The 15,786-nt window shown below is 37.5% G+C and overlaps 1 protein-coding gene across 1 annotated transcript; it reads left to right on the top strand.

Annotated features, from left to right (window-relative positions):
• The first annotated feature begins 8,420 nt into the window (after positions 1–8,420).
• LOC107606704 (uncharacterized) lies at positions 8,421–9,965 on the top strand. Its single transcript, XM_088494400.1, has one exon. It carries the CDS (start codon positions 8,421–8,423, stop codon positions 9,963–9,965), a length of 1,545 nt encoding a protein of 514 aa, XP_088350526.1.
• Positions 9,966–15,786: the final 5,821 nt, after the last annotated feature.

Raw genomic sequence — 15,786 nt, 5'->3', positions numbered from 1 at the left:
AAGCCAAAACTTAGGATGCTCTTTGATATTTTATTTCAAACATACCAAAATTATAATGCAAACATTCTCAAGATGGACCCACAATAAGCAAACTAAACAAGTTTGAAACAAATTTCTTTTTCATTTTTTTAGGGAAGTATTTGAACAACTGATACATCAAATTAAATCCATTTAGAGTAACCAAATTTCAGTTAGTGAAAACAACTTCATCATTGCAAAATAAATATATATATAAGTGCAAAGGTTAGTAATCAAATGTGTATCCCCATGTGTTTCTTCCTTAGAATTGCTTCTGTGCCACCTTTCTCCTCTTCTTCTTGAGCTTGTGAAACCCAATCACATAGTCCCTTCACAACCAAACCAAAGTTCTCACTTTTATTAATATCATTATACACTTATACTCTAAATCACAATTACATAAGTTACAAACTTTTTTAGCATAAATAAAAATTTCAGAAAATCAAAACAAAAACAAAAATAAAAGAGTCGCCTATTTTTCTCGACATAAGAAGGAAGAAATAGAACGGAATCATGAATAATTTTAAGTACCTCATTCCTAGTTGAACCGAAACCACTTGTCGGATCTAGTTGAACAAATCGTGGAGGTGCCTCTCATCAACCTCAAGCTCCAATCCCAATGTACAATGACGTCGTAATGAACTAGTTCGTTGCATGCAACACCTGTCGCCGTCGGCAATGGATTGTTTGCGAGGCTGTTCTACTGTGGATGCCGGTTTGTCGCCATCATCTTCTCCTTCTTCCGTCGTGTTTCCTTTCTTTACCGTCATGTTTTCTTTTTCTCTGCTTCGTTTTGTCTTTCTCTCTTTCACCCTTAATCCTCTCTTCTCGCGATGTCGTCGGAAGAAGTCTTCTCCCTGCCGGCGCCACCTACTCCTTCATACCGAGAACTGAATTTCTTTGTCTCGTTTGTCTTTTCAGTTTTCTAATTTTTTGATGAAACAGGTGAACAATATATATATATATATATATATATATATATATATATGGAATAAGAGAGAAAAAAATTGGAAATTATCTACAGTTGGTACAGTGATTTTGAATTTCATTTAAACTTCCGCCCAACTCTTTTCTTTGTTGACTGAACTTTTAATTCAAATTATTTTATCAATTTTTCTTCATTTGCCACTTGTCAAACAATGAGTCTGGACACTTGTTATTTTATAAGACTCAACACTTGTCGAACAAAAAAACATTTACTATTCTCTTATTATATAGAGAGATAAATATATATATATATATATATATATATATATATATATATATATATATATATATATATATATATATTAGAATTTCTAATTCATTTTATCTTATTTTAACCATTTTTTGCGGATTGAATTTAGTTACGATTAAATTCATATTTTAGAATTTAATAATGTTAAACTATAAAATTAGAAAAAATGCGACTGGGTTCAAGTTGATAAAAAATTATGCATTAGTTCATTATTTTACATGTATTGGATTTTTTAATCTCATGTGTATGATCATAATTCTTGGTGAAATAAGATTAGTTCTATTTGTTACTTGTTCTAAACGATCTTTGTATTGGTGAAGTACTTTCATTTTGTATATTTTACATTAGGGATGTTATGCTAGTTATATTAAGTATAGATGTTATGCTTGTCATACTGGAAAAAAGGTTGGATGTTATGATTAAGTTATGTGGTCCAATTTAGTTTATATCGATATTTCTCATGGACAGGTGTTGCTAAGTTAACTGAACATTATCTAAAAATTAGTAATTTTTAGTTAAAAAATTGAAAAATTGCCACTGGGTCAGGTTGATAAAAAATTACGCATTAGTTGAATAATTTATTTGTATTGGATCTGTTAACTTCCTATGTATAATTATGATTCTTGGTGAAATAAGATCAAATGTATTTGTGAATTGCTCTATATGATCCTTCCATTGGTGAAGTATTACCACTTTGTACATTTTACATTATTAGGAATGTTATGCTAGTTATATTAAGTCGAGATATTATGTTGGTCATGCTGGAAAATTTTTTTGGATGTTATATTTAAGATATATGGTCCAATTAAGTACAATGTTTTAATGTACAATATTTTAATAGTGATAATTATAAAAGATTTGTTAATTCATTCACGTCTTTAATGATCTAATGAAATAGAGCTTAAATAGTGTCTATTGCAGGATCTCTTAAAATTCAATGGAATGAAGACTGCTCCAGCAAGAAAGCAGAGTCGCGCATCCAAGAAAGGATGTGTCGGACAGAATCAAAGGTGTAAGGAGAAGGCCGGGAAGGAAATGCCCACAAGGGATGAGTCTATGACCGACACACCCACTGGAGAGGCAATAGATGATAACTCTGATGATGGTCGCTCGGATAAGAGGCAAATTATTGGTATTCTGACTTTTATAAAGTGATTAGAATGTCTAATATTCTTCTTTTTTTATTGGCCATTTTTTGCTTGAGTATGAGTTGCTATTGATTTTTTGTATACATTATTTTTTTTTATACTCGGATGTTATGTGTATTTAACTTAGGATGTTAGATGGATAATCTTATGAATGTTAAACCTATAGAACTACGAGTGTTATGCTTCCTCTTTATTACCTGTTTCTACTAAGCTCAAATTTATTTAAATAGGAAGCGCAGTTGCGCATCAAGGAATGTGATAAGAGGATTTGTGAGGAAACACCCATGAGGAATGAGTCTATCCCTGAATACACACAACTGTTGAAATATATTTTTATTATAATATTCTTCTTTTTATCTTTAAAAATATTTTGTAATTTGTCAGTACTGGTTTGATAGTGAGTTGATATTGATTTTTTTGTATTTATTTATTTTATTTACACTCGGATGTTATAGGTATTTAAGAAAGAAGGTTAACAGGTTAAACTTGTGGATGTTAAACGTACGAAACTACAAGGATGTTATGTGTATTTACTCAAACTCATATTTTTCTATAATTAATAGATAATATTTGGGTGTGTAATAATAAATACAATTTAGAAGAAAATGATAACTGAGTGTTGAAAACATGAGTCACATACATCATAAAATGAGTGTCCATATGATTTGATATACAGTAATAATTTCTCTTTCAATATAATAGATACACCTAAACCACAAACTTGCTATGTGAAAAATAAGTCACACAAAAAAAAGGTTGAAGAAAAATAATATTTATATTAAATTTTTAGATATCTTTTTAATCATGTGAAAATAAAATTGATTTTGTGTATTTTTATTTTCTAAATAAAAAGCGCAATCACGTATCAAGGAAGGGACTCATTGGGAAGAATCTTAACTGTATGAGAAATAATTGTAAGGAAATGCCCACAAAGGACGAGTTTTGGAACCACACACCAGCTGGAAAAGTAGAAGAAATGACTTTGATGAAGGTCCTTCAGATAAAAGGCAAATTAATGGTATTCTAGCATTAATATGAACTAGATTAGCTAATATTGTTATTTTTGACTCGCCTCTAAGGATCAATAATAATTTTGTCAGTGATTTTTAATATTCATGTTCAGAATCAGCCTTTTGCTTCAATAATTTTTATTTTAAATTCGGATGTTATGTACATTTAACATAAGATGATAGCTGAATAACCTATTGGATGTTAAATGATTGAACTTACGAGTGTTACACTTCCTCTTTATCACTCGCATCTACTTAAGCTCAAAATTATTTAAATAGGAAGCACAATCGCACAGCAAGAAAAGGATGCATTGAGAGGAATTCCAGTTATGAGAAGAAGATTTGTGAGAAAACACCCATGACAGATGAGTCTATCCCCAAAACAATGGCTGAAGAGGAAGTGGATGGTAAATTTGATGAAGGTCCTTCTAGGAAAAGGCAAGTTAATTGCATTTGTCGTTAATAAAAATGCAATTACTTTAAGGATGTTAAACGAATAAATTGTAGTTGTTTACATGTAGCGATTCTAGAGAAAATGCAATGGTAGTGTATGTTGCGCCAAAGGATCCAGTTCACGTTAAATTTCCAATCCCATCATTCTCACTTGGCATCACTCAGATGCACATACCAGACTCACCACCCGGATCTCCAGTAATAAACGGGCCATGTGTGACACTGGAACCCAAAACACCAGAAAATATCAGGAAACCGGAAGATGCGGTGAAAACACTGATGCCATCAGGGGATGTTCCAAGGCCTATTGGTGCTGATATAAACATGATATACAGATGGGCGACGGATTGCAGGGCAAAACAACATACCACGATGGCGTGGATTCGGAATGGTGATGATGTTGAGTTGCAATGAGCAGACTTGCAATCACTGGGTTTGCGGAGAAGAGTGAGGGATACGGTAAGACAAAACAAAATGGCATCAAAATTTGCTAAATATATATTGTGCATTAAAATTCTATAAAATGCATCATGCTATTATATTCAGGTTGTTAATTACTGTTGTGCCATGTTCAATGCTTCGAGCATTACGAGATTCTACAAAGATTTTTACTGTCTTTCTCCAAGATTAATGGTTAGTGAAAAAATTTGACAATTTGATAAATCTTTAATTACGAGTTTTTGGTATGATAAGGATGTTATTCCCAGGTTCTGATGATCCTTGGTTGTTACTTACTTAGTGGTAAATTAGCATTATTTATGCTATAATAAATCTAAACAAGTGTGTGACGTAGTGGACTTTTGCAGATATCATTTTAAGTGTTTAAATAATCAAAAAGTGGATTTGTAGGGGGTAATACTGACTGATAAGAATATTGAACGGTATGTCGGCCCGAACAAGGAATTAGTTCCTATTCTTAGTTAGTACATTGGTCGCAGGCAACGCTGGTTCAATGAGAAAAGGGCACTCATCATGCGTGTGCAAATTAAATGCACTTATTATATTAGCAGCTTGATGCTTGGATTCCTTATATTCTTTGAGCTTGGGCGGGGCACTGTCAATGGTATCACGCAATATAGCAGCCTCTTCTGCATCAGCCATGAAATCCTGAGCAACATTGTAAAAATGAGAACACAATTTCCTAAAAATGATCATGCTGTAGTCAGAGCGGTCCATGTCATGGCTAGTCTTGATGTATGTGTGTATGCGACTGATATTCTTACTCCATCCGGATAGAATGTACTGTGAGGACACCACTGTTACACAAAAATGCAAAAGCACAGCAAGAATGTGGCAACATAGAATACCATCCGATTGGAACATGAAGTAATCACATCGAACTTCTTATAAATGCACGCAATATACGACTCAGTATCTGCTATACACTAACCTATCAGACACCATCTTTTGTTAGTCAACCTCACATTCTATATTTGTGCCATGATGGTTGATTGAGGAGAGGATGCAACTCGCCTTCTTTATAAATTATTTCTGAACATCTCGAAACAGAGAGTTCATGTATTCTCTCTAAAACTACTTCTCTATTGGAGAGCTGGAAACACAAGGGATAAGTCTCCTTAAATCAGCAACATCACGCTCAAGTTTCTTTTGCTTTTTGTCTATAAGATAGTTTTGGTATTGGTGAACAAATTGCAAGGGAGCTCTTGCTAGTTAAAAATTTATCGAAAAATGCATGCATGCTCTCACTACGCTGTGTGCTCCTCATGTCAGCCCAAAATTCATCTTGGAAAAATACTGACACCCACATGTGTCGGTCGAGAAAAATATTTGCTAATAAATAAATAAAACAAAAATTCAACATCATATGTTAACAAATAATTGCAACATCCATGTCTACTAGAAGGTAACATGTATTTAAGAGAAATTTATCTATGAGTTATGTCACTTTATTGGGACTATGACGTAGTGTTCTTGTTAGGATTGACATGAGTGTAGACATATTATATATATATATATATATATATATATATATATATATATATATATATATATATATATATATATATATATATATATATATATGACACAAGAATTTAAACATTAATTTCCTTGATAACACACAAAAAAAATAATAATGATAATAAATAAATAACAAAGGTGACAAAATTATGTTAATGATCCCTTTAGAACCTAAAAGCATGACATCATTCATCATATCTGAAGTCAACTTATTTAGAACACGTACATCTCCTAGTTTAAAAGATTTTAACAAAGTTTTTTCAAAATTTCATTTAGAAAAAGAATAATAGAGATACAATAGATTGGGAGATTATGTTATCATTTAGCCACCTAGAATTGTGGAGCTCATACTCTTGGATAAAATTATGTCAATCTCTCTCAAATGAATCTTTAGATATGGATTCCCATACAATCTCTTCATGCACACGCCTAGCTCATCGAAACGACAGAAACCTAACAGCTTCTATGATATCTTCTTCAAGCTATGCCATGTGCACCATTTATGGCGTGTGTTCGGCAAGGTGGCCGCTAATGCAGAATGCATATGAAGGCATTGGTCTGTTATAACTTATAACACAAACGGGGGCTTTCTCATGCACTTCACCCAAGTCTGTAAAAGCTATTGGAATAAACTAGTATCCTCATTCTACAATAACGCACATCCAAAAAACGTAGACATCCCATGGTGGTTGATACCTACAAAAGAATCGAACGGCATGTCGTATCTTAGCGATGGAAATATAAAAACAAGAAAAAACGTGAATGCAATCAATAGTGTCAAAGCCAACTCCAAAAGTTGCAAAAGGTGTTGGTTAAAATCGGCTAATGAAAAAAAAATGTTAAGGGACTGTATATACTAAAATCCTGTAAATATTAAGTTGATATGGTAGTCCCTATTTTATACTTGCTAATTTTGACTTGTAAATTATATATATTTCTTAAGAGTATCTTTTCCTCTTGCTCATATTATTTTATTAAAATAATTATTCTTTTATCTCTTGATTCTTATGTTAAGGCTTAATAAATTAGACCCAAACATGATTTATTGAAAAATTGTCATCTTTGATAGAAATTTTTAAAATTTAGTTGCACACTGATTTAAAGTGAACCATCAAGTATATAAATATATTTTGTCTTTTTTTTTAAGTAACTGATTATATATTGAAAATTGCTTAGCATATTTGTCTTAAAGTGCACCCTTATTTTCTCAAAATTGTCACTCTCATACATCTGGATAAACTTCATGGATCTTAGTTAAAAAAAAAAGCGCTTTTATATTACATCTCTAGAATGATGAACTATTTTAATATAGTTAATCTTTCTTTTCTTTTTAGATAATACGATCAAAGTTTAATACATGTAATCATGTAAAGCTAAAAAATACAACATTAATCATAAAATAAAGTCAAATAATTATTATATCAGGATATTACTCCAATTTTGAGAACCAATATGCACTTTCTCCTACTACTTCAATGCCTAGAGCATTTTCTAATCACTTCCAATTTTAAGCAACCAACATAATAAAAGTCATTCTGTGCCGGTGAACTTCAAGTTCATAAAGAAATTATGAATAAACTTATTTTTCAATACCATTTTACTTAAATACTCTAAAGCTTTATATTTAGAATATAATTATCTATTTTTGGTTGAATAATCACTCTTGTTTTCATCTTGCACTTGTAAAGATACAAAACTTTTTTCCTGCAAACAAAAGAACAAATAAAGGGGATAAGATGAAGTCCAATGCAGTAAAATAATATTTAGCTCACTCACTAGATAAATGGATTCAAAATGAAAAAGCACTAACAGATAAATAAGGGTAAAAAACTTAAATGAGCCAAGGCTAGTTCATATTTACCTAAATCCGCCAAATCAAATTTTGCTACAACAATCCACCAGATCAAATTTTTATGTAATTCGAATCGAAATGATTCGAAATAGATTTGCAAGTAATTCGAGTTGATTGAATTCGAATTACTCCCTATCACTATTACCACGTAATTCGAATCAAATTGTGCCGAATTATGCATGGAAAATTGTCACGTAATTCGAATCAATAAGACTCGAATTATACAAAGCTAAATCGTACTATATTAATTCGAATTAGTATGAAATGGTGACGAATTGCATATTTCGAGACATATAGATTCGAATTACTAATACTTGGTAATTCGAATGGAATTGATTCGAATTATATATATATATGGTGCGAATGAAGTTAATTCGAATTACTGTGAACCGGAGCTCTATATATATGCTGTGAACTCACGTTGCTCTCATCAAAGAGGTGAGATGGCTAGTGAGGATAGTTTTCTAGTGCTAGTACACCACAGAGGATCGATTAAGAGAAAAACTCGGTCTGGCGTGAAGTTCACTGATAAGGATCCTCTATGTATTATCATGAGCCCTACGACCAGCTATGATGCTCTCGTTAGCTCCGTGCTGGTGAAGCTTGGTCTGGAAGGAGTGAAAAGGGTTAAGAAGTTTTTCTATCGCATTCCAATCACGGTGCTCCATGATACGGTGAAGTATGATTGTTTCACGATCGGGAGTGATGAGGACTTGCAGGTCATGTTTATTTCTCGTAGGCAGTTTCCCGAGGTCAGGACACCAGAGCTGTTGGTAAAGTTGGTTGACGTCGTATCCAGCTCGGGTGGGTCGAACCGGAATGCCAACACTATAGCCGCGGTGGCCGGTTCAAGCTCGAGACCTGCGGTTGCTTCATCCTCCGTCCCAGTGTATGAGCCAGCGATCCAATTTGCCGCCTCCCCATCGTTTGCTGTTGATCTCAGCGGCAACGTTGGAGACGAGGTTGGATATGGGGAACATCTTCCGACCGAAGTACAGTGTCCTACACCGGCTGGTGTTGGAGAGGGATTGTTTGATGATCCAGATGACGATGATGTCAAGCCTGATACGATCGCTGATGAAAGCAGCGATGATGTTGGAACGAGTGATCCGATAAGGGCTACTGGTAGATCAAGTTCTGGCACACAGCAGTACCCACCCCATTTTTCATCTTTGGACCTGGATGCCATGAGGCAGGACGAATATCCTGGGCAGCTTACTGGATTTGGCGCTAGAGATACGGAAGGGTCTGCCGGTATGACAGAGTTCCAGGTTGGTCAACAATTTAAGGATAAAGATGAGGCGCTGTTGAGTGTGAAGACGTACAGCATCCGCCGAGGGGTACAGTACAAGGTAGTTGAGTCTGACTATCGCAGGTACGTGGGAAAGTGTTCTGAGTTTGGGAATGGGTGCACATGGTTGATTCGGTTGAGTCTCCGGCAACGCAAGGGCATCTGGGAAGTTAAGCGGTACAACGGACCGCATACCTGTCTCGCCACCTCCATCTCCAGCGACCATAGGAGTTTGGACTACCATGTGATAGCGATATTCATTATGCCAATGGTTAGGCCTGACGCATCTGTCAACATCAAGGTGCTTCTAAATGCCACGGCTGCACAGTTTGGCTTCAGGCCTACATATAGGAGGGTTTGGATGGCGAAGCAGAAGGCGGTTGCAATCATCTATGGGGACTGGGATGAGTCGTACAAGGAGCTCCCTCGTTGGGTGTTAGGAGTTCAGTTGACGATGCCTGGTACTATAGCTGTCATCAGGACTTGCCCTGTTCGAGTTGGGGGACAGGTGGACGAGTCCCAGGCTTATTTTCATAGGATGTTCTGGACTTTTCACCCTTGTATCGAGGCATTTCGTCACTGTAAGCCGTTGGTGAGTATTGACGGCACCCATCTATATGGCAAGTATGGTGGAACGTTGCTTGTGGCGATTGCACAGGACGGGAATTCCAACATACTCCCCGTGGCATTCGCACTAGTTGAGGGTGAGAATGCTGAGTCATGGTCCTTCTTTCTCTCCCACCTCCGTCAGCACGTGACACCTCAGCCAGGTCTGTTAGTTATTTCAGATAGGCATAACGGCATAAAGGCAGCACTCGAGGCACCCGATGGGGGATGGCTACCTCCGGCTGCATACCGGGCATTCTGCATTCGACACGTTGCAGCAAATTTCGCCCTCACCTTCAAAGGAAAAGATGCTCGGAGGCTTCTTGTGAGCGCGGCATATGCGAAGACCGAGGTGGAGTTCGACTACTAGTTTGACATCCTGCGGTCTGAGAATCCGGCAATGTGTGAGTGGGCGAACCGAATTAAGTATTCATTGTGGACACAGTACTGTGATGAGGGTCGGAGATTCGGGCACATGACGACCAACATATCTGAGTGTGTGAATTCAATCCTGAAGGGGGTAAGGAACCTCCCTGTGTGCTCGCTGGTGAAGGCCACATACGGAAGGCTTGCGGAACTATTTGTCCGTAAGGGAAGGGAGGCCCAGGCTCAGATGGGTACCGGACAATAATTCAGTCAATACCTGGTAAAGTGTATCGAGGCAAACCTGAAAACGGCCAGGTGCTTCACGGTGACTGTTTATGACAGGGATAACTCGGAGTACACCGTGGCTGAAACGACTCCGACAGGTTCCTTCTCACTTGGTACCTACAGGGTCTCCCTAGGGTCTCAGACTTGTGATTGTGGATACTTCCAAGCACTTCATTTCCCGTGTCCTATGACCTCTCCGAATCATCGGCTCCTCATCCTCAATCGAGTCGTGGTCGTCATCCTCTGCATCCTCTGTCGATGTCCTGGGCGAGACATGTACTGGTCTGGATGATGACGGGCCGACAACTGAATGTGACCCTAGAGTATGTGCGGATGCTGGCGTCCCACCCAGCGCAAAAGTCTGCACAGGAGGCACCGTGGCAGGCTCGTTCAGATCTACATCTAACGGTGCCTGTGTCGCTGTCGTCTGAGCACGTCCTCGTGCAGCATCATCCTCCTGCATGATGGTCCGGATATCCTCAAGGAAATGCGGTCCACCGAACTCTGCCACAATCCTGTCACTACCAAGGAAGTCTGGAAACATGGAGCCCGGACTAACCCATGGAGTACTGTCCTGAAGTGTCTGATCGTCACCGGGAACACCGACGAAATAATCTCCAAGCCCAGCGTCAGTGTGAGTAGAGGGATCTCCCATACCTGATCCATACCACTCACTATCATGCCCCCCCTGATGGGGCCTTTCAACCCCGACTGCCTCACCTCCTCCAGCTGCAACCCTCCCAGCTTGATGTGCATCATCTCTACCATCAGCCCCCCTCCTCCTGCCTCCACGCCCACGTCGTCTCCCGCGACCCCTACCTGCGTCCTCAACCTCCTCCATAGCATGATCGAGCCAGGCATGCTCACGCTGGCTACGACGTGTCCCGACTCGAGCTCTCCTCTCTACACGACGTCTATCAGGAACATCCTGGACTCGGTCCATCTCAGGAACTCGGCCTGCACCCCTCTGAGTCGCCTCCTCCGGAATAGGAATACCTCGTGGATCCCCCAAGTACATCTCTGGCGACAGGAATCTCTTCCCATGCTGATGCCACCATGCCAAGAAATCATGCGAGGGACCAGGGTCGGCCACAATGTCGAACTGTAAAATGTGCTCCGTACGCTGCTGCCAGTGAAGATGCCAGTCAGGTAAGTGCGCCGGGAACCAACGGTCACCTCCTCTCCCGTCCTTCGACATCAAGAAGTCGATGTTCAGGGGGGGATGCGGTGGGGGTTGTACGCCACCAAACTGGGGTAACACTCTATCAACCTGATGCCACTCAACAACCGCAAAATATATCAGGGACGTCACACACCACCATAACATCGTATGCCGAGGCTCCAAGACCTCCGGATGGACAACCTGGATGACGTCGAGTGCACTATATGGCATCCATATGAACTGAAAACACCATATAAAATCAATAAGAGGCCTCTTTTAGAAAACATAAACTGAAAGAATGACTAGATATAGATATGGGCTCAGTGAACTTACATCCCGAGGCTATAACAAGTCGATCTTCAGGCGAGCCATCTGCACCCGAGGTCCCTTGTTGCTAATCCCAGGATTGTAACCAGACCACCTGCTTAATAAGTTAAACTTGTTAATGCATTGGTGAGTCACTCTAACGGACATCAAATTGCTTGCATAATTGAAAGTGAATACCAAAACGATACATAATACAAAACAATAAAGGTACCTCGAGGCAAGGGGCCAGCTAAACGCATCATACCCAGGAGGCCTAAAAGAAGGAAACCTCCAAAAGATCCAAGACTGCAGTAACTGTAACGGCCCAGCTAACTTTACCACATGTCTGTTGGCGACTCGGCACATGCATCGGTACAACCATGCTAGTGCCGCCGACCCCCAACTGTAGCCACCCATCTCCTCAAGTCTAGCAACAAAGGGTAGCCATCTGATGTGTATACGATTGCCGGACTTGTCGGCAAACAGCTGCGTCCCCAACAACATCATGATATAGGCACGGGCAAAGCGCCTAACTGTCTCATCGTCGGCCCCGACGGGACACTCGCCAAATGTCTCCTGGAACCATGTGCAGTTGACTGCGAATTTCTGAATTTGGTTTTCAGGAGGTAAGACACCAAGCAACTCATGGAACCACGTCCAAGCAGGCCTCCCACCCTCAATGTATAGGTGGAAGTCTGTGAGGCAACCACTAACGTAATGACCGTCCACCGGCAACCCCAGCTGGTATGCGACGTCCTGAAGCGTGATGGTGCACTCTCCGAACGGCATGTGAAAGGTGTGCGTCTCAGGCCGCCACCTCTCCACGAATGCACTGACTAGCGGCTCGTCTAGTCGGAACCATCTGTCGTTCAGTCTCGCAAGATGGTACAAGCCGGCCATCTGCAGGTACGGAACGTACCTCTCATCAAGACGCATCCCCTGCTGCCGCCTAACGCTGGATATGCAACGCCGAGGCTGGACAGTAGATGAACCGCATAATTAGAATATTTTCACAAACCACTATCATATTCAATTCATTTCATAAAGAAATAAAAAATTAATCGTTCGATGCAAAAACCATTAACAAAAAACAACAAACATTAAACCCTAAAAAAAGTAAACAAAAACCGCTAGCCCATTCCTCTACCCTAAACCACTTCCCTAAACCGCTATCAGACACTAAAACCACTATCAAAAACCATTAACAAAATCTACTAACAAAAATAACTAACAAAAACCGGTGACAAAAACCACTAGCCTATACCACTGTCCTAAACCGCTAACACTAACATAACCCACTATCAAAAACCATTAACAAAAACCACTGGCCAACACCACTTTCCTAAACCACTATTTTCAAACCACTATCCTAAACCACTAACAATAACATAAACCACTATCAAAAACCATTAACAAAAACCACAGGCCAACACCACTTTCCTAAACCACTATTTTCAAACCGCTATCAAAAATCGTTAACAAAAACCACTATCATAAAACCACTATCATAAAACCAATATCATAAAACCACTATCATAAAACCACGATAATAAAACCACTATCATAAAACCACTATCATAAAACCACTATCATAAAACCGCTATCTTAACAGAAAACACTATAAACAGCGCAACATCAGCGACCACTAACCTCGTCGTTGATCAGCCCGGCGATATGAGCAACTCCATCCAAACGATAAAGCCTCCCCGGATCGTCCCCCATCGCCTGAATATGCCGCTCCGGTCTTACTCGGCCCGAATGTTGGTCGTTTTCTCTGGGATTTGGTGGGGTATGAGAATGAGATAGTGATTCGAATGAACTTAGTTCGAACTCCTTATATAGGCGAATCCATTGTAATTCGAAACAAGTCGACTCGAATTACTAAGTCTAGCCAAAATCAAGTAATTCGAATCAATATGATTCAAACTACTCTCGTGTGTCCCTCTCCATGTAATTCGAAGTAATATAATTCGAACTACTCCTTAATAATTCGAATGAACTCCACTCGAATTACGTGACAATTTTCAAGCATAATTTGGCACAGTTTGATTCGAATTACGTGGTAAAAGTGATAGGGAGTAATTCGAATTCAATCAACTCGAATTACTTGCAAATCTATTTCGAATCATTTCGATTCGAATTACATAAAAATTTGATCTGGTGGATTGTTGTAGCAAAATTTGATTTGGCGGATTTGGGTAAATATGAGCTAGCCTTGGCTCATTTAAGTTTTTTACCCGATAAATAAATTTTGTTTTATAATTCAGATTGTGAGACTATTCTTACCGTGAATCACTTTTTTTGCTTTAGTACTTCAAAATCAACAATCCTAAAAATCACAGCATGTCACAAATTAGGCACAAAAAGAAAATAATGATGGAATAAATCACAGTACAAGTTCCGGAATGCAAACAAGAAACAAAGTGCTACTCGATACTTTCTTACAATTAGAGAATATAGGAATTGCAACCTAGCCTCTTCATGCACTTCATTATAATAGACACAAGTTTATAACAAGGAACACCATCTTACACCATCTTAAAGGTAAAATATTAACATCATCCTCGTTTTACTAACATCTAAATTTTGACAAATTTTACAAGCAACTTAGGTCTCTTGCTACAATTCACACTTCGTTTTCAAGATTTTTTCAAACTAGTACTCCTAGAACATTTGTTCCATATATTATCGAAACTTTAAACGCCAGTTAAAATGTTACATGATAAATTTCATGTTCCGTATATAAGGGTGGATGCTTCACGGGCCAAGTGAAAGTCATGAAATGCATTCCTCATAAATGCTTACCATTTTATGCCATTGTCAACTAAATAGAAACAATTTTAAATATTTCATCACTCTTTACTGGTCAAAAACATTTGTTCTTGGATATTAAAAAATTATTGCAAAATCCATTGAAAGATTCCACTTTTGCTACAGTTGACTGGACAAGCATTGTCTATTTACATATATCAGTAAATAGATAGAAATACTGAGTTAGGTACAAGTTATACTTACATCAAGTCTCAAATTTATCGTAAAATCCTACCAGAATAAGAGCATTCAAATTCACATAATTTTCATAAAAAAACAATAAAATAAAATAAAATAAAAATAAAAATAAAACCTTACAAGAGTATTTCGCAGGGGCAGAGGGAGAAGGACCGAGATTAGAGTTAATAGTGAGGAAGAAGAACAAAATGGCAATATGTAAAAAGGAAAAGAGGAATGCGAAAAATGTCTCATCTTGAAAAAAGGTGAAGAATGAATGATAAATCCTAACAGAAGCAACTTATTCATTTCTTTAAAATTTTGATTAAAAGAGAAAGAAAATGTGTAAAAAAAAGAAAGAAACAAAGAGACAAATTTTAATTATTGATTTTTTCAAAAACAAAAAAATAGAATTCTATTTATAAATATTTTTATAGTGATTAAAGATACTGCCACATAAAAGTGGAAGTAACGAATCCGTAGCTTAAACTTTGTATATAATTCTTTGTCTCTAACAAAATCCTTTATTTTAAATTCAAAGGTGATTTAGCTAGGTGCTCGGATTTTACTCCATTAACAAATTTCAATGTCATAGATTACTAGTTAGCAACAGAGACTTATAGATAGTTTGGTCTCAAAACAATATTACAAAAAGCTTGATTAAAATACAAATGATGAAGAAAAACAGGTATCCAAGCAATGCTCATGGATTCTTGCCAATTGTCTTTTTCCAGGTTTCATGATTTTTATCTATTCCTTTCCCTGTGGAAAATCTCCTTTGTGGACCCTATTTGCAAACCACCCTATATATCACTATACAACTTTAAACTTCGAATTAATAGTTAAATTAGTTCCTAAAAAATAAGATATTTTTTAAATTCATCTTTGAAAAATTTTTTAATTAAATTAGTCCTTCAAAGATTGTTAATTAATCATATTTGTACTCCAGTTACTTCATTAATAATTTTTTTCAAAGATTGATGTTGTAAAAGATTAATTGATAATATATATAATACCTTATATGTCTAATTAGATATTGATCAAATATGTTTATAAAAATTTATTAATTTAGTCATTTTTTCCA

This window comes from Arachis ipaensis, chromosome B7 (assembly GCF_059453495.1).
Source record: "Arachis ipaensis isolate K30076 ecotype BB chromosome B7, ASM5945349v1, whole genome shotgun sequence".
NCBI lineage: Eukaryota > Viridiplantae > Streptophyta > Magnoliopsida > Fabales > Fabaceae > Arachis > Arachis ipaensis.
Note: the sequence above shows the minus strand (reverse complement) of the source record. Positions and strands in the feature narration are given on the sequence as shown.